Source organism: Macaca mulatta, chromosome 19, assembly GCF_049350105.2.
Source record: "Macaca mulatta isolate MMU2019108-1 chromosome 19, T2T-MMU8v2.0, whole genome shotgun sequence".
NCBI classification, from domain to species: Eukaryota; Metazoa; Chordata; class Mammalia; order Primates; family Cercopithecidae; genus Macaca; species Macaca mulatta.
The window spans coordinates 21,534,539-21,562,337 of record NC_133424.1 but is presented as its reverse complement, the minus strand read 5'-3'; the positions used below and the strand labels follow the sequence as shown (position 1 = coordinate 21,562,337).

General features: G+C 39.5%; 1 protein-coding gene and 2 pseudogenes across 2 annotated transcripts in view; 2 read left to right on the top strand and 1 right to left on the bottom strand.

The window, feature by feature from the left end:
- The window catches only part of LOC693611 (uncharacterized), a 156,593-nt gene extending 150,117 nt beyond the window's left edge, over positions 1-6,476 (bottom strand). Inside the window, 2 exon segments of the mRNA XM_077978581.1 lie at positions 5,464-5,553; positions 6,343-6,476. Coding sequence (XP_077834707.1) covers positions 5,464-5,553; positions 6,343-6,372 — 120 coding nt within the window. The 5' untranslated portion in view covers positions 6,373-6,476.
- Positions 1-27,799, top strand: part of LOC106994678 (hsc70-interacting protein pseudogene) — a 146,369-nt pseudogene that overhangs the window by 10,835 nt on the left and 107,735 nt on the right. The gene's annotated exons all lie outside the window — the stretch shown is intronic.
- On the top strand, positions 11,694-12,207 carry LOC106994681 (small ubiquitin-related modifier 2 pseudogene; annotated as a pseudogene).

The following is a 27,799-nucleotide window of genomic DNA, read 5'->3' as shown; positions in this document are numbered from 1 at the left end:
AAAAGTGGCCCAAGTTGTTGTTGTTGTTGTTTTTCCCAAACATCTATTCATTCTACCAACCATATAATGCTTAATTCAACCATGTATTCAGTTGCTAGTCTAGACTAAAAGTTCCTGGATGGTAGGGACCATGACTGCTTCATCTATTTTTTGAATGATAATATAAAATGGAAGCAATTAGTTTATTTGAGTTGCCAGACCTCCTCTGTCTTTCACCCAACTAGCAGAAAACTTGATAAACTTTAATTTGGGCACCAACCAAAGTTATCTCTTATGAGGGAGAAAAAAACACAGAATGACTCCTTTCTCTTACACTGAGACACAAGCAGAATTAATCACTCTTGTCAGCCTGACACAATTCTGTCCCTGACATCCTCAAATGTCTTAAAGAAACCTAGGTGATTGTGAGAGGGTTCCCAGTGACCCAAGGCTGATGGCCCAATGATAAGCCGAACTGGAGAAACTCAGGCTGATTCTAAATAGAAAATAGAACTGCTTTGGTGGAGCTCCAGAATCTGGACAACCTATCCTGATTTGCTAGCTTTTGCGTGAGAAGGACAAGAATACTCTACTCCATAATTACAATTTACAGGTAGGTATAGTTGTGGTCATGGCTCTGGATACTTTGTGGCCTTGATCTCTCACTCTGAAGATGCTTGTTTACACTTACAGATTCTGTCATCAGATTCTATTTATACCTGGAGCCTCTCATATAACTGTAGCAGGTCACCAAACAAGATCTGAAAAGCTTACAAAGCCACACTCTCAAAGGGGGGCTTTAAGATGTCTATGTTGACATCTCACAATGCAGAAAATATATTTTGTTGGTTTTCATTACATTCTCAATCGAAAGTCTGGCCCTGTCTTGTAAATCCCAGGCAGAGGCCTGACCCTATGTGCAGATTCTAGCTGGGATTAACCTGACTCCACATCCTTGGGTGTTACAGCAAGCGGAGTACAATCAAAGGAGAGATCCCTTCATAGAGGTTCCTCTAGCACATTCTAAGTAATATGTCTACCTAAAAGGAAAAAACTGAGGAAACATGAATTAGAAAGTTCGCTGGGCCAAGCTTGAGGATTGTAACCTTGGAGCAATGATACATCCTCCAAAGACTGAACAAATAAGAAATTGAATCCCTGAATAGACCAATAACAAGCTCCAAAACTGAATTAGTAACAAATAGCCAGTCAGGGCCAGGTGTGGTGGCTCACGAGGTCAGATTGAGACCATCCTGGCTAACATGGTGAAACCCCATCTCTACTAAAAACACAAAAAATTAGCCGGGCATGAAGGCGGGCGCCTGTAGTCCCAGCTACTCGGGACGCTGAGACAGGAGAATGGGGTGAATCCGTAAGGCAGAGGTTGCAGTGAGCCGAGATTGTGGCAGCACTGCAGCCTGGGCGACCGAGTGAGACTCTGTCTCAAAAAATAAATAAATAAAAATAAATAAATAAATAAATAGCTGTCCGGGCATGGTGGCTCAGCCTATAATCCCAGCACTTTGGGAGGCCGAGGCGAGTGGATCATGAGGTCAGAAGTTCAAGAATAGCGAATAGCCTGGTCAACATGGTGAAACCCCATCTCTACTAAAAATACAAAAATTAGCTGGGTGTGGTGGTCCACACTTGTAATCCCAGCTACTCAGGCGGCTGAAGCAGAGAATTGCTTGAACTCGGGAGGTGGAGGTTGCAGTGAACTGAGATTGCGCCGCTGCACTCCAGCCTGGGCGACAGAGTGAGACTCTTTCTCAAAAAGTAAAATAAAACAAAATTAAATAAATACATAAATAGCCTACCCACCAAAAATAAAACAAAGAACCAGACAAATTTACAGCTGAATTCTACCAGATGTAAAATAAGAGCTTGTACCACTTCTACTAATATTATTTCAAAATACTGAGAAAAAGGGACTTCTTTCCAACTCATTATATAAAAATAGCATTATTCTGATATGAAAATTTGGCAAATAGAAAACAAAAAAATAGAAAACTCGAGGCCAATATTTTTAATGAACATTGATGAAAATATCCTCAACAAAATACTGGCAAACCAAATCCAGGAGAACACCAAAAAGCTAATGTGATCAACTTGGCTGTATCTCTGAAATAAAAGGTTGGTTCAACATACAATTAATAAATGTTACTCTTCAAGTAAACAGAACTAAAGACAAAAACCACAAGGTTATTTCAGTAGATGTTAAAAAAGTTTGCAATAAAATTTACCATCCTTCATGTTTAAAACTTTCAAAAAACTAGGCATTGGAGGTACCTACATCAAAATAATGAGTCATCTAAGTATGACAAACTTACAGTCAACATAGAAAATGAACACAAGCTGGAAGCATTCCTTCATGAAAACTGGCACAAGACAAGAATGCTTTTTCTCAAAACTCTTATTCAACACAGAATTGAAAGTCTTGGCCAGAACAATCAGGGAAGAGATAGAAATAAAAGGCATTCAAACAGGAAGAGAGGAAGTCAAACTATTCCTGTGTGCAGATGACAAGATTCTGTATCTTCAAAATCCTAGAGTCTCAGCACAAAAGTTATTTAAACTGATAAACAACTTCAGCAAAGTTTCAGGATACTAAATCAGTAGCATCCCTGATGTACAATAACAAGTACATGGCTAGTGTGACCCTCCCTGTCCCCTTTTATCTTAGCCTTAACTGCATCTGCCTGTAGCTTTCCAGGACTCTGCAGCTTCTGTCAGCAGAAAGCCTTCTTCCATGACTGGAGTGAGCAGGCTGGAACTTCTGCAGGGGAGGCTCTCCGGAAAAAAAACTAACTAGGCCTTTCATAAACTCCTTTTGCAGGCTCAATATTAGCCTTAGCTCTGAGTCACTGGGCTCAAACTTTAATTTTCATGTTAGAGTTACTCGGTTTTTGAAATTAAGTATTTTAAAAATTCAGCAAAATGACTGAAACACAGTGTTCATATAAGGGGAAAAAAATTTTTAAGTGCTTACATTTATTTATTTATTTTTTTGAGACGGAGTCTCTGTCACCACCCTGGAGTGCAGTGGTGCGATCTTGGCTCACTACAACCTCAACCTCTTAGGTTCAAGTCTCAGCCTCCCGAGTAGCACCACAGGTGCGTGCCACCATGCCCAGCTAATTTTTGTACTTTTAGTAGACACGGGGTTTCCCCATGTTGGTCAGGATGGTCTTGATCTCTTGACTTTGTGATGTACCTGCCTCGGCCTCCCAAAGTGTTGTGATTACAGGCGTTAGCCACTGCGCCCGGCCAAGGTGCTTATACTGTATACCTTAATAAGAAAAGCAGGCCGGGCGCGGTGGCTCAAGCCTGTAATCCCAGCACTTTGGGAGGCCGAGACGGGTGGATCACGAGGTCAGGAGATCGAGACCACCCTGACTAACACGGTGAAACCCCGTCTCTGCTAAAAAATACAAAAAACTAGCCAGGCGCCTGTAGGCCCAGCTACTTGGGAGGCTGAGGCAGGAGAATGGCGTAAACCCCGGAGGCAGAGCTTGCAGTGAGCTGAGATCCGGCCACTGCACTCCAGCCTGGGCGACAGAGCGAGGCTCCGTCTCAAAAAAGAAAAGAAAAGAAAAAGTATCTATTTCTTTTGGAAAATAAATGTCTTATTCTATTAATTCCATTAAAAATCATGCAGTAAACAATGAGTCATGAAAACACTTCTAGGCAGTACCAACTTTTGTCTCATAATATTTAGCATGAAACTCACGAATCAAGAAAACAGGATTTGAACAGAGATATTCACTGTCAAAAATTTATCTTGCAAAAAAAGGAACTGATGTTTTTATGAATCTATGTAACCAATCAATTATCTACCACAATTTCTCATGGAAATGTATTCATTTTCTACAGCAAAAATGAAATAGAGATTTTTTCCTCTTCTTTTTCTTGGCAGCATTCTAAAAGCTAAGCCTTGAAATTCTGTTTGAAATCACCCAGTTACGAAAAAAAAAAAACACCTGAGAAAATTCGTAAACTCACTCTGGGAAAGAAAAAGGTATGTGAGAATTTTTAACAAATGACATGTATGATTAGATACTAATTTTTTGAAACTCACATCTTTCATGTCTTTTGTAAATATTTTTCTACCTTTCAAGCCCTACTATAAAAACTCTGGTCAAAATAAGTGAACAAATCCCTTCAAGGTGACAAATCCATGAGTGGAAGTGCTGGTGAAATAACAGATGTGGGTTGGGCGCGGTGGCTCACGAAGCCAAGGCGGATGGATCACGAAGTCAGGAGATTGAGACCAGCCTGGCTAACACGGTGAAAGCCTCTCTACTAAAAATACAAAAAATTAGCCGGACGTGGTGGCGGGCGCCTGTAGTCCCAGCGACTCGGGAGGCTGAGGCAGGAGAATGGCGTGAACCTGGGAGGCAGAGCTTGCAGTGAGCCAAGATCAGGCCACAGCACTCCATCCTGGGCGACAGTGAGACTATGTCCCAAAAAAATAAAAATAAAATAAATAATAAATAAATAAATAACAGATGTGTCTGACTCATGTTTCAAGTAAGGCCATTCAATCACTTGATTCTTCCACCCACTCCTGCTCATTGTGTGCTCAAGAACCACCCATCCAGAAGACACTGCACTGTTTCTCGGTGACTGTCCCACTTGCATTTTACTTGGCCAGCTCTTACACCATCTCACTGGAGTCAGTTTTGTTTTTGTTCTTGTCTGTCTTTTGGGATACTATTTTTTTGGTCACAAAATTTTCACTTTTTTTTTTACTCCCTTTCTTTTACTATATTTATTTCACTATTTTTCTGCTCCCCTTAGAGAATCCAGGGGGCAGAAATTATTTGTGTTTTCCCCTCATTACCAGCATCTGATTGGCTGACCAGCAATTTGTCTCTAAGAAACGGAAGCCTGGTTGGGTGAAGGCAATTTTAACATTTCAAGGGGTTACCCTTTCAAAATAAGAGCCCACCGGCAGATTCCCCTTAGCCCCAGAATATCCACTTGCTCCCTTGAGAGGATACACTCCATACCTCAGGTCATCTTATGGGAGAAAATATACCAGAAGCTGAAATCCAATGGACACTCTAGCTAACATAACCATGGCAGTTACCATTGTGTATCCCCAGATAGTACTGAAACCCATGAACAGGAAAAAACCAAAGGGTGGCTGAGGACACATCATCCCATAAATTTTCCAAAGGAGAACTTTGACCCAAAAACATTCCGGTAACATCTCTGTGCCTAGACAAGATAAAAGCAAAAGAGACACAGAGATTTACGACAGTATAGTGTCAGAGTATTATTATTTGCTTTCTTTTCATGGGAAATATTTACAGATAACAAATCTCCTTAAACGCACCATTTAACCATTTAATGCTTTGCGAAAAAAATAATTAAAATATGGTATAAAAAAGTACACTAAAAGACAAAAAGGCAATAATATGAACTAGGGAGGAAAAGCTGGCATTTGGGAACGTCAGAAGAAACTGGAAATTATCTTACTGCAAGCCAGAGTGAGGCTGGAGAAATGGGGGATGGGTTCCAAGACGCTGCTTGGGACACAGGTGAAAAATACAGCAGAAAATCAGTTCCCTGTGGAGTGTGAAAATAAATAAGTGGCAGGCAATTAGACTGAGGTATCTCTAGTCCCTGGATTCTTACTTAAAAAAAAAAAATCTAAATCTAACTCAGGTGCATTATTTTTAATTACTACATTCAGAGAAACAAAATTCAGGCTCCAGCAACTATAAACTGCCAATTAAGCTCTGATTACAAAACCAGGAAATTTTCACCTTTAATGCACAAATTAAGAAACCACGTAACTGTACCTAATCAATTACTAAATTTGGTTTCTTCACCATGCATTTTATAAAAGATTTTCCTTCAAGCCTCTCCCACAGACCACAAACTACAAAACATAGCTGGGTGCTCTACAATTCTAGAACCACTCTGATTAAATTCTTTAATATTTTTGCAGTGACTCCATAAATTTTTAATAGGAAAAAATAGCAACTGGGAACCCCACGGACCAAAGCTCTTCGCATTCATGAACCCGCAACCCAACTCAGGATTCTCCCCTGACGACCCTCCCGTGGTCCCTGCACAATTTGAGACGCGGTGCTGCGGGTGCAGAGCTGCTAGAGAGGGCTCCAGGCAGGGCACAGTCACAGTGCAGGGAAGAGACAAGACGCCCGAGGCCCCGGCTGTCGGCGCAGCAGCCAACTTATGACTGAAGGAGACTGAGGCCGAGCTGGGCAAGGAAAACTCGGGCGCAGATTGTGGAGCTGACTGCGAGGAGGCCTGAGTCACGTCACAGCCACTTCCCACCGGTTCCAAGCAACCCCTTGCCCTCTCTCGCGATGTCGGACCCGGCACTCTCACCATTTCTAGGCTTTCAGGGGGTCCTGGCATCTTAGCTATGGATCTCCCAATACCTTCGGGTCATGAAGCCACACACGCTGAGGACACAGAACAGTGGAGAGACCTGGAGCTCAGCAGCAGCGAGAAACAACGGCCCAGCCACATCCCGGAAGCCGTCCTTTCCACTCCAGCTGTGTGCCTGATTGGACGGTTCCCAGCTCAGTGCTCCTGATTGGATAAGGTTTAAGGACCCGCCCCTTCAGGCCCTGAGTGACAGAAGATATGACCAAATGCTGGGCGAAGTGAAGAAAGAGTGACAGCCCAGGTTGCAGGCTTTTCAGGCAGGGCTTCCTACCTGAGCTGAGCCAGGCCCACCTTAGAGGGTATTTTCCCCTAACCTTGTGTATAAGGTCATAAGCAGTTATAAATAATATATGGCTATTCACAAATTTAAAAAAATAATTATTTTAAAATTTCAGATTTTATGATCTTCCTGGCTCCTAGTGCTTTGAACTAGCAGCCTGAGATTTTTAACAGGAGCCAATCTTCTGAAATAAGATGTGAACCACATGTGAATTTTAAATTTTCTAGTAGCCAGACTTGAAAAATAAAGAAGGGCCAGGCGAGGTGGCTCACGCCTGTAATCCCAGAACTTTGGGAGGCCGAGGCGGGTGGATAACCTTAGGTCAGGAGTTTGAGACCAGTCTGGCCAACATGATGAAACCCCGTCTCTACTAAAAATGCAAAACTTAGCCAGGCGTGGTGGCGGGCGCCTGTAATCCGAGCTACTTGGGAGGCTGAGGCAAGAGAATCTCTTGAACCCGGAAGGCAGAGGGAGGCGGAGGTTGCAGTTAGCTGAGATCGCCCCAGTGCACACTCCAGCCTGGTCAACAAGAGCGAAACTCCATCTCAAGTAAAAAAGAAGAGAGAAAGAGAGAGAGAGAGAGAAAGAGTGAAAGAGAGAGAGAAAGAGAGGAGGAAGGAAGAGAGGGAGGGAGGGAGGAAGGAAGGAAGGAAAGAAGGAAGGAAGGAAAAAAGAAAGGAAGGAAAGAAGAAAGGAAGGAAGAGGAAGGAAGAAAAAGGAGAAAGAAAGAAAAGTGAAGAGAAGAAAGAAAATAAAAGTGAAAGAAAAGAAAGCCGGGTGCAGTGTCTCATGCCTGTTATCTCAGCACTTTGGGAGGCCGAGGCAGGCGGATCACCCGAGGTCAGGAGTGCAAGACCAGCCTGGCCAATATGGTGAAACCCCGTCTCTACAAAAATACAAAAATTAGCTGGGTATGATGGCAGGTGCCTGTAATCCCAGCTACTAGAGAGGCTGAGACAGGAGAATCGCTTAAATCCAGGAGGCAGAGGTTGAGGTGAGCCAAGATCACGCCATTGTACTCCAGTGTGGGCGACAGAGCAAGACTCCATCTCAAAAATAAAAAAAAAATTAAGAAAGAAGAAGAAGAAACAGGTGAAATTAGTTGTAGCAATTTAATTAACCCAATATATCCAAAATATTATCATTGTAATATGTGAGCAATATGTAATGATTAATGAAGTATATATATTTTTGGAACTATATCTTTGAAACTAACTCTGTATTTTATCTTTCTAGCAAATTACAATTTAGTTTCTAGCAAATTGCAGCAACATTCCAGGCACCCAGTAGCCAGCCACACATGGCCAATAACTATTGTATTGAACGTGTTAGCTCTGACGTCAGGAAGGTGAAGGGTCTGAACATCCATTTTCTTTTTTTTTTTTTTTTTTTTTTTTTTGAGACGGCGTCTCGCTCTGTCGCCCAGGCTGGAGTGCAGTGGCGCGATCTCGGCTCACTGCAAGCTCCGCCTCCCGGGTTCACACCATTCTCCTGCCTCAGCCTCCCGAGTAGCTGGGACTACAGGCGCCCACAACCGCGCCCGGCTAATTTTTTGTATTTTTAGTAGAGACGGGGTTTCACCGTGGTCTCGATCTCCTGACCTTGTGTGAACATCCATTTTCTGCCAGAGGTGAGGGGACAACTTCTCTCTACCAATGTCTCTGTGCTGTTCCGAGAGTGGTACAGATAGTGGCCATAGAAAGATCAGAGGGTATCAAGAATAAAATCACCACAGGTAGACCACTGCTGGCCACCTGTTGCCCACCTTTCTTCTAAAGATCATACAGTGAACAAAGAATGATAGGGCCACCAGGCACAGTGGCTCACGCCTGTAATCCCAGCACTTTGGGAGACCGAAGTGGGTAAATCACTTGAGGTCAGGAGTTCGAGACCAGCATGGCCAACATGGCAAAACCCCGTCTCTACTAAAAATATATAAATTGGCTGGGCATGGTGGTGTACACCTGTAATCCTAGCTACTCAGAAGGCTGAAGCAGGAGAATCACTTAAACCTGGGAGACAGAATTTGCAGGAGAATGGCGTGAGCCTGGGAGGCAGAGGTTGCAGTGAGCTGAGATTGTGCCACTGCACTCCAGCCTGGGCGACAGAGCGAGAATCTGTCTCAAAAAAAAAAAAAAAAAAAAAAAAGAATCTAGAACTAGAAATACCATTTGACCAAGCAATCCCATTACTGGGTATATACCCAAAGGATTATAAATCACTCTACTATAAATGCATACATATGTTTATTACAGCACTATCACAATAGCAAAGACTTGGAACCAACTCAAATGTCCATCAATGATAGACTGGATGAAGAAAATTTGGTACATATACTCATGGAATACTATGCAGCCATAAAAAACGATGAGTTCATGTCCTTTGCAGGGACATGGATGAAGCTGGAAACCATTATTTCAGTAAACTAACACAAGAACAGGAAACCAAACACTGCATGTTCTCACTCATAAGTGGGAGTTGAACAATGAGAACACGTGGACAGAGGGAGGGGAACATCACACACAAGGGCCTGTTAAGGGGAGGGGAACTAGAGGAGGAATAGCATTAGGATAAATACTTAATGTGGGGGAGGGGTTGATGGGTGCAGCAAGCCACCATGGCACGTGTATACCTATATAACAAAACTGAACATTCTGCACATGTACCCCAGAACTTAAAGTATAATTTTTTAAAAATCAGAAAAAAACCGCTAATAATCATTCCATAGAAAATGAAATATTTTGGTATAAATTAAACAAAATATATATTAGACCTTTGTGCTGAAAATTACAAAATGCTGATGAAAGAAAGAAAATAATACTGAAACAATTGAAGATATATGGTTTCTTGATTGATTGAAAGACTCAACATAGTAAATATGTTAGTTCTCATCGGCATGATTTATAGGTTTATTGGCATTCCTGTCAAAATCCCAATGAGGTGTTTTAGTCCTAAATAACCTTATTGAAAAATTTGAATAAACAGGCAAAGGAACTAGACATATCTGAAAAAATTTTAAAAGAAAGTATAGCATGAGGACTCATCATATGGTGTAAGCCAGTGTGAAGGCTTATAACAGGTCACCCCTCACCTGAGGGTTTGCTTTCCACAGTTTCAGTTACCTAAGTTTGACTGCAGTTCAAAACTATTAAATGGGAAATTCCAGAAATAAAAAATTCGTAAGTTTTAAATTGGATGCTATTCTGAGTAGTATGGTGACATTTTGCACAGTCCTATGCCATCACTTCAGGGACATGAATCAAGCTGTGTCCAGCACACCCAGGCTGTATATGCTACCCACCTGCTAGTTACTTAGTAGCTGTCTTGGCTATCAGATCCACTGTCATGGTTTTGCAGTGCTTGTGTTCAAGTACCCTTTGTTTTACTTAATGATGGCCCTAAAGTGCAAGTGTAGTGATGCTGGCATATTGTTATAATTTTTCTGTTTTCTGACGAGTTATTGCTGTTAATCTGTTACTATGTTTATTTCATAAATTAAACTTTATCATATTTATATGTATATACACACACACATACAGTATTTACAGGGCTCAATATTATCCAAGGTTTCAGGCATCCACTGGGGGTCTTGGAATGCATCTCCTTTGGATAAGGGCGGACTACTGTATAAAGTTGCAATAAGAGAACAGTGTGGAGGTCCGTCCCACAGACCCTGACCCAACAACGGATGAAAAAAGTACACTGACACACAGATATTCTGCTTTGCCAGTCCAGCTGAGCATTTGGGCCACTTAGTAGCAGCCACAGCCTCACTCAGTTAGCGTGACTTGCATTTATTCAGTAGATATTAATTGACAAAGGTCGTGAGTAAACACCACTAGAGGGTAATTGACATTGTGGACTTTCCGAGTAGAAAGCAATTAAGCACCTGCGGTAAAACAAAGGTTAGTCTTAAGACCACATGAGTAAACAAGTTAGTTAGATAAACTACTCTACATTCATTTGTATTTGAACCTTAAGTTCTTTGGCTCCTGCAGAGAGACTCTGGCTGCCTTCAGGCAGATTTATTACTGGAGCTTATGCAAACTCTCAGGCCTTCCAAGAGGGTTTGTGGCTGTTATAACTAATTTTTTTTCCCACCAGCCTGACTGAACCCCCACAGAACAGGGTTTTAATGAAATATACACATTGATGGAATCCACACATAGAAAAAAGGAAAAAGAATGGAAAATCTAGACATTGACTCAGAAATATGCTGTTATAGACTGTATGTTTGTGTCTCCCCCAAATTTACATGTTGGAGCCTGTGTCCTCAATATGGTGGTATTTGGAGATGGAGCCTTTTGGAGGTAGTTACGGTTAGATTCGTTCATGAGAGTTGGGCTCTTAAGATGAGATTAATGCCTTATAGGAAAAGGAAATGAGAGCTTGCTCTCTTCACATGCATGTGCAGAGGAAAGGCCACATGAACACGCAGTGGTCATCTGCAAGATGGAAACAGGCCCTCACTTGGACCTCGCCATGCTGGTATCCTGATACCAGACTCTCAGCCCCCAGACCTGTGAGAAAATAACTGTTGTTTAAGCCACACAGTGTGTGGTATTTTATTATGGCCACTGGAACTAAGACATATGCCAAATGGATTGTTGATAAAAATGCAGAAGAAATTCTATGCAGGGCCATGCTTGGTGGTTCACACGTGTAATCCCAGCATTTGGGGAGGCTGAGGTGCACACATAGCTTGAGATCATGGAAAAACGCCATCTCTACTAAAAAACACAAAAAATTAGCTGGGTGTGGTGGTGTGTGCCTATGGTCCCAGCTACTCGGGAGGCTGAGGTGGGAGGATCACTTGAACACAGGAGGTGGAGGTTACAGTGAGCCAAGATCATGCCACTGCCCTCCAGCCTGAGCCACAGAGTGAGACTCTGAATCAAAAAAAAAAAAAAAAAAAAAAAAACCTCTCAAGCTCTCCTTCGTCCACCACTGCCAACTCCTTCTTCTGCCACTCCTGGTGCTGCTTGTGTACTCGTTTGGTCCGGACGTGGTACCTCTTTTGTGAAGCTGCAGCTGAGGAGACTCAGGCGCTGGCCATGGCCGATGAAAAGCCCAAGGAAGGAGTCAAGACTGAGAACAACGATCATATTAATTTGGAGGTGGCGGGGCAGGATGGTTCTGTGGTGCAGTTTAAGATTAAGAGGCATACACCACTTAGTAAACTAATGAAAGCCTAATGTGAATGACAGGGATTGTCAATGAGGCAGATCAGATTCCGATTCGATGGGCAACCAATCAATGAAACAGACACACCTGCACAGTTGGAAATGGAGTATGAAGATAACAATTGATGTGTTCCAATAGCAGACGGGAGGTGTCTAGTGAAAAGGGAACCTGCTTCTTTACTCCAGAACTCTGTTCTTTAAAGACCAAGATTACATTTTCAGTTAGAAAACTGCAATTTGGTTCCACCATATCCTGACTACTACCCTATAGTTTTCTCTATTCTTTCATTTCCCCCTTCCCCATTCCTTTATTGTACATAAAGTAACTGGTATATGTGCACAAGCATATTGCATTTTTTTTTAACTAAACAGCCAATGGTATGTTTTGATTGACATCAAGTGGAGATGGGATGTGGAAAAATACTGATTCTGTGAAAATACCCCCTTTCTCCATTAGTGGCGTGCTCATTCAGCTCTTATCTTTATATTCCAGTAAGTTATTTTGCTCTCACTGTTTTAACAAAAACACAACATAAAAATCCTTGCATACCTTGTTCAGTTGAGGAATTTTAACGTTTTTCATTTATCATTGTAAAGCCAAGGACAATTTTTTAACTTTTTTGTATGTAGCTGCTACATGTAGGGCAATCTGTCTTTAAGTAGGGATAAATTACTCTAAAACAAAAAAGAATCCTAGATAGTTTTCCCTTCAAGTCAAGCATCTTGTTGTTTAAACAAACTTCTTGTTTAAAATGAAAAGAAAAAGAAATTAATTGCAGGAATTCAACAAATTATGCTGAAACATTTTGACAATATCTTTTTTTCTATTGTGGTAAAATACACATAACATGAAATTTACTATTTTAACCACTTTTATGTGTGCAATTCAGTGGCATTAATTGCACTCACAATGTTGTGCAACCATCTTCACTTTCTATTTCCAAAACGTTTTCATAACTCCAAACAGAAAGTCTAAAACCATTAAGCAATAACTATTCATTTCCCCCTCTCACCAGCCTGTGGTAACCTCTGATCTACTTTTTCTCTATGAATATGACTTTTGTAAGTATTTCATGTCAGTAGCATTATGACAATATTTGCTCTTTTGTGACTACCTTGTTTTACTTAGCATAGTGTTTTCAAGTTTCACCTATATGTAGGAAGTGTCAGAACTTTTTCTTTCCTGACTGAATAATATTTCACTGTAGTGTGTACTGTATTTTGTTTATTCATTCATCTGCTCATGTATATCTTTTGGCCATCATGAATAATGCTTTGGTGAACATTAGCATATTATTATATGTTCAATTCCCTATTTTCAATTCTTTTGGGTATATACATATGAGTTGAATTGTTGCATCAACGGGTAATTTTTTTTTTAGCTTTTTGGTGTACCGCTGAACTATTTTTAATTTATTTTTTCTTCTGTTGCTCATGCATTTCACGTCATATCTGAGAATCCAGCACCAAATCAAAGGTTTACCTTATGTTTTCTTCTAAACAGTTTACTGTTTTAGGTCTTATATTTAGGTTATTATGAAACAAGAATTAAAAGAAATTAAAGAATGTGTAAGCAGAAACTCAGTTGTATGTAAGAAAACCCAATTCCCCCTGAGAAAGAGAAAGAGCTGGAGTCCTTTGAAAATTAACTGCCTGTTTTTCTGTGGCTTGTGAGCCTTCTCTCCCTTTCCCAGGCATTGCGAAGACCCTGTTTCTCTAGCTGTGCAGCTGCAAGGTCTCTAGACAGATAAACTCAAGTCATAAAACATGTTTTTCCTTGAAAAGTAAGAAATGATGTAATGCATGTCTTAATTAAATAATTGTCTTTGTTTCTTGCTTCTGTAATATGCTTCCCCCAGCACAAATCTCCCCCAACCCACGAAATACTTAAAAGGTAACTTGACTCTTTGTTCAGGGCTCAGTCCTTTGGATGTTAATCCGACTGGGTCAGTGCACCTAAATAATAAATATCCTCCTCAACCTCGTTGGTCTCTCTGATTCCTTATCAATCCTGCAATATTTCAGCCATTTTGAATTAATTTTTGTATGTGGTTTAAGGTAGTCTATAAATTCATTTTTTTCATGTGGAAATTCAGTTGACCCAGCATCATTTGTTGCAGACTTTTTTTCTCCCAGTGAATGGATTTGACAACTTTGTCAAAAATCAGTTGGCCATGGGTAGTTTATTTTAGGGATGTCAGTTGTATTCCATTTGTTTATATGTCTATACATACGCTATGACCACATTGTTTTGATAACTGTAGCTTTCTAATTAGAAACTTAATAGTTTTGAGATTGGAAATTGTGAGTCCTCTGACTGTTTTTCTTTTTAAAAATTATCTTGGCTACCCAGGGCCCCTTATAATTCCACGTGACTTTGAGGATCAGTTTTTTATTTCTGCAAAAATGTTGATGAGCTTTTGTAGGAATTGTGTTTAATCTGTAGGTTATTTTGAATGGTATTGTCATCTTAACAATCTGAAATCTTCCAAAACATAAGCATGAGATTCTATTTCATTTATTTATGCCTTCTTTAGTACTTTTCAGTAATGTTTTGTAGTTTTCAGTATACAAGTATTACACCTTCTTGGTTAAATTTATTTCTAGGTATTTTATTCTTTTAGATGCTGCCGTAAATAGAATTGTTTTCTTAACTTCCTCTTCAGATTGTCTTTGCAAATGTGAAACACAAATGATTTTTGTGTGTTGAGCTTGTACCTGGAAACTTTACTGAATGTTTATTGGCTATAGTGTCTTTCTTGTTGATTCTTTATGATATTCTATCTTTAGGACTATCTCACCTGTAAGTATATATAGTTTTACTTCTTCCTTTACAATGGATGTCTTTATTTCTGTTTCTTGTTTAATTGCTTGAGTAGAATGTCCAATACAATGTTAAATAGCACTGGTGAAAGTGGGTATCTTTGTCTTCTTCCTGATATTCAGAGGAAAACTTTCTTTCATGAGTGACTATAATGTAAGCTGTGGATTCTTCACTAATGCTCTTTTCACGTTGAGGAAACTGTATTCCTTGTTTTCTTCGTTATCATAAATGGAAGTTGGATTTTTTCAAATACCTTTTCTGCAGCAATTTAGATTATACTGTGTTTTTTCCCTTTACTTTATTAATGTGGTATTTTACTTGATTTTCTTATGTTGACCCAGACTAGAATTTCTAAGATAAGCCCCATTTGGCCATGATGTACAATCCTCTTAACGTACTAATAGATACATACATCTTTCTTGTATTTTTGTTTGTATGTGTGTATCCATATGTGTAGTTTTATATCTCTATCTTTAGGGGATACTGCTCTGTAATTTTTTCTTGTCATGTCTTTATTTGGCTAATATATTCAGGATAATAATGCTGGCATATTAGAATACCATAGAAAATATTCCCTCCTCTTCTATGTTTGGGAAGAATTTGAGAAGTATTGGTTTCAATTCTTCTTTAAATTCTAGGTAGAATTCACCTATGAAGGTCTGCCTTCATTGACTTTTTCTGTTAGCAGCTTTTGATGAATGATTCACTCTCTTACTTGTTACACATATTTTGAGATTTTCCAGTTTTTCCTGAGTCAGCGTAGACAATTTTTATGTTTCTGGAAATTTGTTTGTTTCATCAGGGTTATCTAATTTGTTTACTTATAATTGTTCATAGTATTCTCTTTTAATTCTTTTTGTTTCTTTAAGGATTGTAAATCATATCTGCATTTTTATTTCTCTTTAGTTATTTCTGTCGTCTCCCTTTTTGTTGTTGCCAGTGTGGCTAAATATTTGTCAATTTTTCCGATTTTTTCAATGAGTCAACATTTGGTTTTTTAATTCTGTCTATTGTTTTTCTGTTCTTTCCTTTATTTTAGTCTTCATTATCTTATTTCTATCTGTATTTTATTTCTAATCTTTATTATGTCCTTTCTTCTATTAGCTTTTGGTTTAGTTACTCTTTTTCTAATTACTCCAGGTATAAAGTTAGGTTATTGACTGGAGGTCTTTCTTTTTTTTACTGTAGGCATTTAAAGGAAGTATGTTGTTTAGTTTCCACCATATTTGTGAATCTTCAAGTATGGACTAGACTCAAACAGCCCCTTTCCCTATCCCAATCACGTCTATTAATGTACTAATTAATTTATTTAACTAGCTAGTATTTTGATTTATGAGAATATTAGGAGTTTTATGTGCACATAATACATATACTTATTTGTCAAACAAATGTATTTATTGGCAGTTGCTTACATGGTGCTAGAGCTGCAACTATGAGTAAAATAAAATACTCTTGTTCACAGAGCAAACATACTACTTGCAGATTCACTCCCAAGTATTTATTGAGCAGTTTTAAGTGCCTAGAACAAAGCAAGTGATAAAGAAGCACCTCTTTACTTTTATTTGTTGAATGGTAGAGATAGGTATAGAGGAGGGCACTCAATCCAGGCTGGGGAGGAGGGAGGCTAGGTTGGCAGGATGTGGAGTGAGAAAGACCTCATAAAGGAAGTGATTAACTGAGTGGTAAATTTAGCTGTATAGGAAAGAAAGAGTTTAGGGCAGGCCTTCAGAGACCTGACACTGAGAAAGACAGCAGAATGTACATTTTGGAAGTGAGCACGGCACTGAGTATGTAGCAAATACAGCACTCCTTTCACCTGGAAAGGTAGAGAGGAGGCAATACATTTCTGGCTGGTGGGGTCTGACAGAGACAGAAAACATGCTTCACCCACTTTTCTGAGTTGCAAGCAACATGGACTATAATTAAGATTTGAGACGCATAAACACAGTGCTTTCCAGATGTTCTATAAATGCAAGTTGCTTGGATATTAATAAATCGCACTGTCTAAGTTAGTCCCAAGGTCACATTGTTTCAGAAAATGCAAATGTCCATTGTGTTATTGTGAAGAGGATGAGAGGTCACAGTTTTCCAGGAGGTTTGGGCAGTGTTTCATTTGTGCATCTTGGGGAATTCATGCTCAGAAAACGCCTTGAAAACTGCTGTGTCAGCACTCATGTGGCACGAATGCTTTCTGGTTTGTCGAACAGACCTGAGTCTCCCTGAAGTTCCTCTGCTCTCCTGAGAACACCCCATGACTTCCAAATGATGAACAGCCCCGGCTCCTTCCTCTTTGTCTACTTCCCAGTAGGTGTGAGTGGGGTGAGCTGAGCTCAGGGTAAGGAAATCTGGCCCTGGACACCTGAGAACAGTGGAAAGGCTGTCCTCCCCCATCTCCATCTCCTCTATATGAACACCACAGTTGTTTCTTTTCCCTTGTCTAAGAGAAATTTATCTTCCAAAACATAAATCCATTGGAACACAAATATTTAACATTAAAAACCCTCAATGTCAGAGACTTGAGAATCAGTTCTAGAAAAATTAGAAGGGCATCTTTGGAAATAATCTTTAAGAGAGAAAGGGGTGAACCAACTTGCAAAATACAAGTGTCCAGTGACCATCTTCCCATAGAAACATCAAGTTTGCAAGGATCCATATGCAAAAGTACCTTTGCAAGGGCTAGGAAATCCAGGACTTCATCTAAGAGATGGAAAGATAGTTCCCAATATGCTAGCCAATAAAAGAGATACATCATGTAAACAGAATGAAAGATGAAAACATATGATCATCTCGATAGATGCAGAAAAAATACTTGATAAAATTTAACATATCAACTTTCCTCAACAAATTGGTATAGAAGGAACACATTTCAACATAAATAGCAACAAATTAGGTATAGAAAGAGCATATTTCAACACAATAAAGAAGATATATAACAAAACCACAGCTAACAAATTAAACACCAAATTAGGTATAGATAGAACATATTTAAACATGATAAAGAACATATTCACATCAACAAATTCAGAGCATCCAAATTGATTTAAAAAAAGAGGTCAAAATTGTTCTTGTCTGCAGACATCATCATCTTACATAAAGAAACCCAAAGGACTCCACAAAAACTATATTCATTCTCCAACAGCAGTATTTCAATTAATTTATAATTCTCAGCAATAGAATTTGAGGGCTAATTTTTGCTAATTGGTGTGTGTTTCAGAGGAAGGATGGTCCAGAGTTCCCCTCTCTGCCATCCTGTAGATACTACTCAGATAGTAACAGTTCCAGCACTAGAATATCTCTTTTTTTTTTTTTTTTTTTTTTTGAGACAGAGTCCCGCTCTGTCACCCAGGCTGGAGTGCAGTGGCCGGATCTCAGCTCACTGCAAGCTCCGCCTCCCGGGTTCACGCCATTCTCTGGCCTCAGCCTCCCAAGTAGCTGGGACTACAGGTGCCCGCCACCTCGCCCGGCTAGTTTTTTTTTTTTTTTGTATTTAATAGAGACGGGGTTTCACCGTGTTTGCCAGGATGGTCTCGATCTCCTGACCTCGTGATCCGCCCGTCTCGGCCTCCCAAAGTGCTGGGATTACAGGCTTGAGCCACCGCGCCCGGCCTAGAATATCTCCTCTTGTCCTTTTATAACCAAACCCACTCCCCATTGCCTACCATACTTACTTTAGACCTAATATTTTGCCACCACTGATTTCTTCTCTATTTTCGTAAATTTACCTTCCCAGGAAAATATAGAAAGTTTTGTGATTGACTTATTTTTTCCACTCAGCATAATTTCTTGAAGATTTTTCCAAGTTGTTTTTGTGCCTCAAATACATTTCTCTTTATTGCTGAATAGTATTTATCTAATTCTCTTTTCAGTCCTATCACTTTTTCACTTTCCTAATTCTGCAGCTGTGTTGTTTGGTGCATAAATATTTTAGATTATGTCTTCTAGATAGATTGATTCTTTTATCATTATATCATATTCTTTTAAGTCTCTGGTAATTTTCTTTTCTTTGAAGTCTACATTATATGATCTTAGGTTAGCCACTTCTGCTTTCCTTTGATTAATACTTGAATAATATACCTGAGTTTTCTGATGTGAGCTCTACAAGAAGGCTTTTCCACATTGACTCTGGGCCAGGGTATTGTGGGAAGTCAGGGACCCCAAATGGAGGGACTAGCTGAAGCTGGCAGAAGAACATAAATTGTGAAGATTTCATGGACATTTATTAGTTCCCCAAATTAATACTTTTATAATTTCTTACACCTGTCTTTACTGCAATCTCTGAACATAAATTGTGAAGATTTCATGGACATTTATCACTTCCCCAATCAATATTCTTATATTCTTATAATTTCCTATGCCTGTCTTTACTTATCTCTTAATCCTGTCATCTCCGTAAGCTGAGGATGTATGTCGCCTCAGGATCCTGTGATGATTGCATTATCTGTACAAATTGTTTGTAAAACATGGGTGTTTGAACAATATGAAACTTGGGCATCCTAAAAGAACAGGATAACAGTGATTTTCAGGGAATAAGGGAGATAACCATAAGGCCTGACTGCCTGCAGGGCTGGGCAGAACAGAGTCATATTTCTCTTCTTGCGAAAGTGAATAGGAGAAATATCACTGAATTCTTTTTCTCAGCAAAGAACAGCCCTGGGAAAAGAATGCATTGCCAGGGGGAAGCCTCTAAAATGGCCGCTCTGGGAGTGTCTGTCTTATGCAGTTGAAGATAAGGGATGCCCTGGTCTCCTGCAGTGCCCCAAGCTTGCTAGGACTAGAAAATTCCAGCCTGGTGAATTCTAGTGAGACCGGTTCTCTGGTCTTGAGCCCTGTTTCCTGTTAAGATGTTTATCAATGACAATGCGTGCACAGTGGGACATGGAACCTCATTAGTAATTCTAATTTCATCCTGGCCTTGTGATCTTGCTCTGCTCCCATTTGCCTTGTGGTATTTTATTGCCTTTGAAGCATGTGATCTCTGAGACCCACGCTCTATTTGTACACTTCCTCCCCTTTGAAGATCACTAATAAAAACTTGCTGGTTTTGCAGCTCAAGTGGGCATCATGGAACCTGCCAACATGTGGTGTCATCCATGGAGACCCAACTGTAAAATTTATTTCTTTTGTACACTTTCTCTTTATTTCTCAGACTGGCAGACACTTAGGGAAAATAGAAAAGAACCTACATTGAAATATTGGGGGCTGGTTCCCAATATTTGGGGATCTCCTCATTGTGAGAACATTAATGCCAACAAGGCAATGAGACATTTTGGAAGTCTTTCTTTCATGTATTTCTCTTAGAGTTATTTATAAAGAGTAAACTCTTTTGTGTTCTAGAAATTCAGTAAAATTACATGATAAAAAAGTGTTTCTACACACCAATAGCAAATTTTCTGAAAAAACAAAATAACATCATTTACAATAGCTCCAAAAGAGTAAAACACCTAGAAATAAATTTAACCAAAGTGAAATATTCCTATAATCAAAACTGCAAAGTACTGATTATAGAAATAAACACACATAAATAGAAAGAAACCTCATGTTCACGCATTAGAAAAACTAATGTTGCTAAAATGTTCATACTACTCAAGGCAAACTACAGATTCAATGTCATCCTTATCAAAATGGCAATGACATTCTCCACAGAAATAGAAAAAAAAATCCAAAATTTGTATAGAACCACAAATGACCACACATAGCCAAACAATCATGGGGAAAAAAAAAAAAAAGCTGATGGCATCACACTAACTGACTCAAAACATACTGCAAAACTTTAAGGACTAAAACAACATGGTAGATGCATAGGCCGATGGAACAGAATAGAGAGCCCACAAATAAATCCACACATCTACAGCAAACTGACTTTTGAACAAAAATGCCATGCACACACAATAAGAAAAGGACAACTTCTTTAATAATCAGTGCTTGGAAAACTGGATATCAACATGCAGAAAAATAAAACTACACCCTTGCCTCTTACCACATGCAACAATTACTCAAAATGAATTAAAGTCTTAAGTGTTGGATGTGAAGCTATGAAACTACTGGAAGAAAACATAGGAAAAAATATCCATGGCATTTGTCTAGGCAAGGACTTTTTGAACAAAACTTCAAAAGCATAGACTACCAAAGCAAATATAGACAAATGCCATTACATGCAACTGAGAAGCTTCTGCATGTCAAGGGAAATAGATAACAGAGCAAAAAGACAACCTACAGAGTGAGAGAGTATATTTGCAAACGATAATGCTGATACAGAGCTAATACCCAAAATACATAAGGAGCTCAAACAACTCACAAACAACAACAAGGCCCAAAACCTTGATTTCCAAATAAGCCAAAGACTCGGATAGACATTTCTCAAAAGAAGACATACAAATGACTAACAGATACATGAGAAAATGCTCAATATCACTAATCATCGGGAAAATGCACCTCAAGCCAATAAACATGAAAAAAGCTCAACATGACTGATTATTAGAGAAATACAAATCAAAACCACAATGAAATACCAACTCACACCAGTCAGAATGGCGATTATTAAAAAGTCAAGAAAGAACAGATGCTGGAGAGGCTGTGGAGAAATAGGAACATTTTTACACTGTTGGTGGGAATGTAAATTAGTTCAACCATTGTGGAAGACAGTGTGGTAATTCCTCAAAGATCTAGAAACAGAAATATCATTTGACCTAGCAATCCCATTACTAGGTATACACCCAAAAATATATAAATCATTCTGTTACAAATATACATGTACAAGTATGTTCATTGTGGTGCTACTCACAATAGCAAAGACATGGAATCAATCCAAATGCTCATCAATGAGAGACCGGATAAGGAAAATGTGGTAGATATACACTGTGGAATACTATGCAACCATAAAAAGAAATGAGATCATGTCCTTTGCAGGGACATGGATGGAGCTGGAGGCCATTATTCTCAGCAAACCAATCCAGGAACAGAAAACCCAATACTGCATATTTTCACTTATCAGTGGGAACCGAATTATGAGAACATGCAGACACATGAAAGGGCAATAACACAAACTTGGGCATGTCAGAGGGTAGGGGGATTGGAGGAGGGAGAGAATCAGGAAGAATAGCTAATGGATGCTGGGCTTAATATTTAGATGATGGGATAGTCTGTGCAGCAAACCACCAAGGCACACATTTACCTACGTAGCAAACCTGCACATCCTGCACATGTATTCTGGAACTAAAAATACAATAAAAAATCAAAAAATATGCATCAAATTTTCAACAGTGATTTTTTTGAGGAACATGTTTATGGGAGTTTTGAATTGTTTAAACTCTAAATTGTTTAAATTTCTTACTATGAGAATGTGTTACTTATAAAATCAGTAAAAAATAATAAAAAGATTCCTATTTAAGGAAAAAACAAATGCTATCAAAACAACAACTCCATGGTAATGTGTCACTTCAGTCAGAATGTCTCCCCTCAAAAAATAAAAAGACAGCAAGTATTCGTAAGCATATGGAGAAAAGGGAGCACTTATAAACAGTTATAGAAAATAATATAAAAGTTTCTCAAAAAAATTTAAAAATAAGTGTCATATGATCCAACAATCCCAGCACTGGGTATATTAGCCAAAAGAAATAAGATCAGTATGTCCAAGAGATAGCCACACTCCTATGTATGTTATGTTAGGTGAAATAAGCCAGGCAGAAAAAGACAAGTACCACTTGATCCCACTCATGCATGCAATTGATAAACTTGTTCTCATGGAAATTACAGTAGAATAGTGGTTGTGAGAGGATAGGGAGGGGAGGGCACAGGGGAAAGGAGACAGGTTTGTTAATAGGTACAAAACTACAGCCTTGAGGTGATAGAACTACGTGAATATTTGTTTAAGCCTTTAAATACAAGGGAAGAGGTGGACTCAATAATTTGTGATGAGTCTACATTTCCTGGGCCAAGGTTGAGCCCTAAGTTTATTTTTTATTTATTTATTTATTTTTTTTTTTTGAGACGGAGTCTCGCTCTGTCGCCCAGGCTGGAGTGCAGTGGCCGGATCTCAGCTCACTGCAAGCTCCGCCTCCCGGGTTCACGCCATTCTCCTGCCTCAGCCTCCCGAGTAGCTGGGACTACAGGCGCCCACAACCGCGCCCGGCTAATTTTTTGTATTTTTAGTAGAGACGGGGTTTCACCGTGGTCTCGATCTCCTGACCTTGTGATCCGCCCACCTCGGCCTCCCAAAGTGCTGGGATTACAGGCGTGAGCCACCGCACCCGGCCCAGATGAGCCCTAAGTTTAGAAAAGAACTCAGGAATGCCTGTCTAGAGCCTGGTCAAAGAGAATCTTCATCTTCATCAATATGCACATGTATGTATATGGCATGTGGACATGGATACACATGTATGTGGTGGAGGCTGAGCTATGGAGATTCTGCAAAACTCAAGCCCCAGCTTGCAGAAACAGACTTGGGTAGGTCACTCTTGAGACTCTATGGTATTGTTGATACTGGAAAACCTAAGGGCTCTGGCCAACAACAGGACCATTGGATTTATCCTGTGGAATATATTGGTGATCTTGAATGTCTTCTCTGCTGTAGTAACTTCACTCTCTCATGACCCATCACATTGATAGCTGTCCCCATGATAGTTCCTCTGAATCTTTTACATTATATTCCTTGGAGCACTTTGTATTTCTACTCTGGTGTCAAAAGTTTTCACTCTTCTCCCAAACAACTATCATCCAGATGCACTCCTCTGCCATCTCTCTCTGTTGCAGTGAAGGACACCCCGTCACTCAGATGCTCACACAGGACACCTTGTCCTCATCCTGACTCCCCTCTTCTCTGCACCCAAAGGCATCAGCAAGTCCCATGGCCTCTGCCTGCAGCACAGATCCTGAGCCCAACCCCATCTCTCCATCTCCACCTCCACTGCTTCCCCGGGTCCAGTCATCGCCATCTTCAGCCTCAATCACTGTCATATTCTCCCACCCAGTCTCCCTACTTTGCCCTATTTCTCACATGGCAGCCTCTGACCTTTTATATTAAAATTAGACTCTATTATAGCAATGGCTCCATGCATCATCAGACCCATGGTGGCCTTCACCCCTTCCCACATCCTCTCTGGCCATTTTTTCACAGAGTTAGGCCACTGTGACCACTGCCTAATCCTCACACTCACCACTCTCACTGCCAAATAGCATTGACTTGGTATTCTTAATATTTTGTAAGCATCTATAAGGCTGGGTGTATCTAAAAAGACTTTGTCTACCTTGACATTCTGTAAAGATGACTTGACCTCTGCGTACTCCTCTTTGGCAGTACTAAACTTGTCATTGAGTTGGCATCCTTCTATATTTGAGAATCCAGTGTTTCCACAAGCTTCTTTTTATGTTTTCCATAAAGTTAACTCCTAAGGAACAGACCCACCAATAAGCCGATGAGAGACGGACACACTGGTGTCTTTTCCTGGAGATGGCAGAAGGTGAGGCATGGACTCAGGTCAGGGAACAGCAGCTCCACCACCATTTTGCCCAGCTTCCCAAGGATCAGCCCAGGGCCCAACCCCTCAGAGGATGGCAGCCGCTCCATGGCACTGCAGCCACCACAGGGCTCTGCCCAGTAACCATGGATTCTGAAGCCATAACAAACCCCAGAGAATGCCCCAACATTCTGCTTGGAACCCAACCAGCAACTGGCATCTTAGGTTGGTCAGTTATATGCTTAGTGACAGGGGGATATTTGTAAGTAAAAGATGCTTATCTCTATTACTGTTTAATGATTATTCTTTACCTCTTTTTTGTTATTTTATATTATTATAAAATTAAAATGTAGTAAAATCTGCAGGTGTAAAGTGAATGGCTTTACAGATTTTTTTTTTTTTTTTTTTTGAGATGGAGTCTTGCTCTGTCCCCCAGGCTGGAATGCAGTGGCACGATCTCGACTCACTGCAAGCTCCGCTTCCCAGGTTCACACCATTCTTCTGCCTCAGCCTCCCGAGTAGCTGGGACTACAGGCACCCACCACCGTGCCTGGCTAATTTTTTGTATTTTTAGTAGAGACAGCGTATTTTTAGTAGAGACAGGTTTCACAGGTTTTAATAGAGACAGGTGTTAGCCAGGATGGTCTCGATCTCCTGAACTCATGATCCACCTGCCTCGGCCTCCCAAAATGCTGGAATTACAGGCATGAGCCACTGCACCTGGCAGCTTTACAGCTTTTTAAAACTTTATATCACTTAAAGTATCTGACAAGTCCTATCAATATATAGATCATGTTCATTAACACTTAAAATACTCCCTTGTAACTTTTCAGCTAATATTCACCCATCCCACCTCATGCAGCCTGTTTTGATTTTTATTAACATACGTCAGTTTGTCCAGTTCTCCAACTTCATAGAAGTTAGATAAATCATGTTATGAAGCAAAAGGGGCTCGCTGTCTGATACACTAGAAGCCAATGCTGTGACACTGGGTTTTTGAGAAAAGAAAAGCTTTAGACTGCAAGTTCACTCCTAAGGAGTCAGGTGTCAAGCTCAAGTCTGCCTCCCCATGCTGGCTTCAAGGCAGCGTTTGTATTAGAAAAGGTACAGAGGGTGTCTTCTGAGATGAGCAGGTTATTGGTGGAGGGAAAGGGGAAGTCTGGAAGGTCCTTGGGCATGAGCAGTTATCTCTATATGCTGACTCATGTTGCATGTGCAAATTAGGGGAAGGTAGTATAAAACATGCCATGGAAATTTAGGCTGTAACATCATTAGTTTTGTTTTGTTTTTTTTTAATTCCTTGGGCAATAAATTTAATCCCCCTTGTCCTACGTGCATTCTTCCATCATGAGGAATTAGGGAAAATGTCCACTCTAGCTTCTTCCTTCTGACTAGGGGTGCAGGTCTCAATGTGAGGAATCAAATTGTTTCATATTAAGTTGAAGATATTTTCTAATGTCTGGTTCAACATTGACATTTTGCATCACTAGTGCATTGCTTTTGAAAAGCAGTTTTGACATAGCATTGGAAGCAGCATTACCAGATGACCAGATATACAACAATGAATATTAACAGTAGATAAAGTTCCAATTTGACTATGCCCTGGAGCATAGATCAAATTCTGTGTGGGGTCAGGGAAAATAAATCTGAGAACCACCCGGTACCTCCTTCTTCTCTAAGAATTTGTGGTAGCCAATAAGTTTGTCTTATTATTTCTAAATGTCTTTTAACTTCAGAAGATGTATTGATGTAAACACAACATGCTGTGTTAGCTATAACAACATCAAACTCCTCTCTGCTCCACCAATATGTGGTCTAAGGATATTCTGTTATCCTGAACTACCCTGCCTTAAAAGTCTAAAATTTTTGTTGGGTAGCTAAGGCTTCAGTTGCCTCATTCGCTAAGTTATCTAGAGTGACTGACAGATTTCTAACCCTATATTCATAAGGGACCACTCCCCACCATGGTGATAGATATCCGCCAAACACAGGCCAAAGTCTGTCTTCTTGGTTTTCAGGTAGGGTTTGTCTAGTCCTGGAAAACAATTCTAAGAAACTGGTTCAGTGCTGAGTGACACTGGAAATACAAATAGACATGGGAGTAGCCAGATAACCTAATAGACAAATACCTCTCATGTGCCAGCTGTCAACACATTCCCAAGCCCATGGGTGGTTGATATATTGACAAACAAATGTATATGCAGGAGGTGCACATAAAGTCCCTGACACATTCTGAAAGTTACATATTTGGTTTAATGGTAGCAGGGACAGGTGCGTTATAGTTTTCTTTCGAAGTGTAATTTCTCTGTTTCGGATTCCCCATTTTTACCAAAGACAAATCATAGTATGATAAATTTGTGTGCAAAATAAGCTTCACATGAAAAGCTCATTTCTTTTACTGCTTCCTCTTCTCTGCTGAATATCGGGTCAGCAATCCTCATGCAGCTTTTTACCATAGAGTCCCGGAAAGTTTTTTTAGTGCAATGGTATAATCTCTGAAGTTATCAGAGTTGTATTTAAGAGTACTTGTCAAAATCCTTTTCACGAAAAGTAATTTTAATTATAGATGATTGCAATTGTTTTTAGAAAAGAATTCAAAAGAGTAACTCGGATGACAAAAACTTAGAATAGCCATGATTAAAATCTGATGAAAGTATTCAATTGGCAAGAAATTTAATTTTTTAATTATATGAAGCATATAGAATTATGACTGATAACATCACATTAGGACCAGTAGAATTTTGTAAATTGTATGAAATCCTTGGGATACTTAGACTAATAATATATCTATACAGATATAACTTTAGAAAAGATTTAACACAAAGTATGACCAATATCACATTAGATTTTTATAAATCTTTATAATTTTTGGAAATTTTGTATCAATAACATATCCATATATATAACCAAAAGAAGATCAATGTTATTTATGATTTAATAATGCCCGCCTACAGTTTTCCAAATGTCTTACCGAAGATGTCAAAGGTTCAAAACACTTAATCAAAACAGAATCACAGGTCATTTTAAAATAATAGTTATTCATTTAGCTAGAGTGATAACCAAAAGACCCCAAAAGCAATACAGAAAGTTCCACCAATATAAAAACCTTAACACTGTTACTGCTCAGTTTTCCCAAGCAACTGTGAAAACCAATAAAGACAACACAGGATTATCTTGATAAAATGTAAAATTTTTACTTTTAGGCCAGTCACCAAAAAGGTAAAGAGAAACCTCCTGTAGTGTGATTGCTTCTTTTTATAGAATGTTCATTTAGATAACTTGGAAGTCAAACCTGATAAAAAGGGTACTTGCATTTGGTTATACACAGGAAGAATGTGTCCAGGGTCTTGTGAGAATGTTGCATTATAGAAAAAGGTGAACAAGAAAACTAGTACCTTGAGCAGGGAGACACATGACTCCTAAAGACAAAGTGGGAAGTTCCCTGGCTACATGAAACAATTCATATCAAAAAGTCACAAGTACAAAATCATGTTACATCTGAGGAAAATACTGCTTTTAAGATAAACATTATAGTGTTATACCATAACAGGAGAATTAGAACTAGGGGGAAAATGTTACAGGAGCTGAAGAAAAAGTTGAATGAACTTCAAAGTTGAAGGAAAGAGGTATCATTGCAGCCCAGCAAAAAGATATG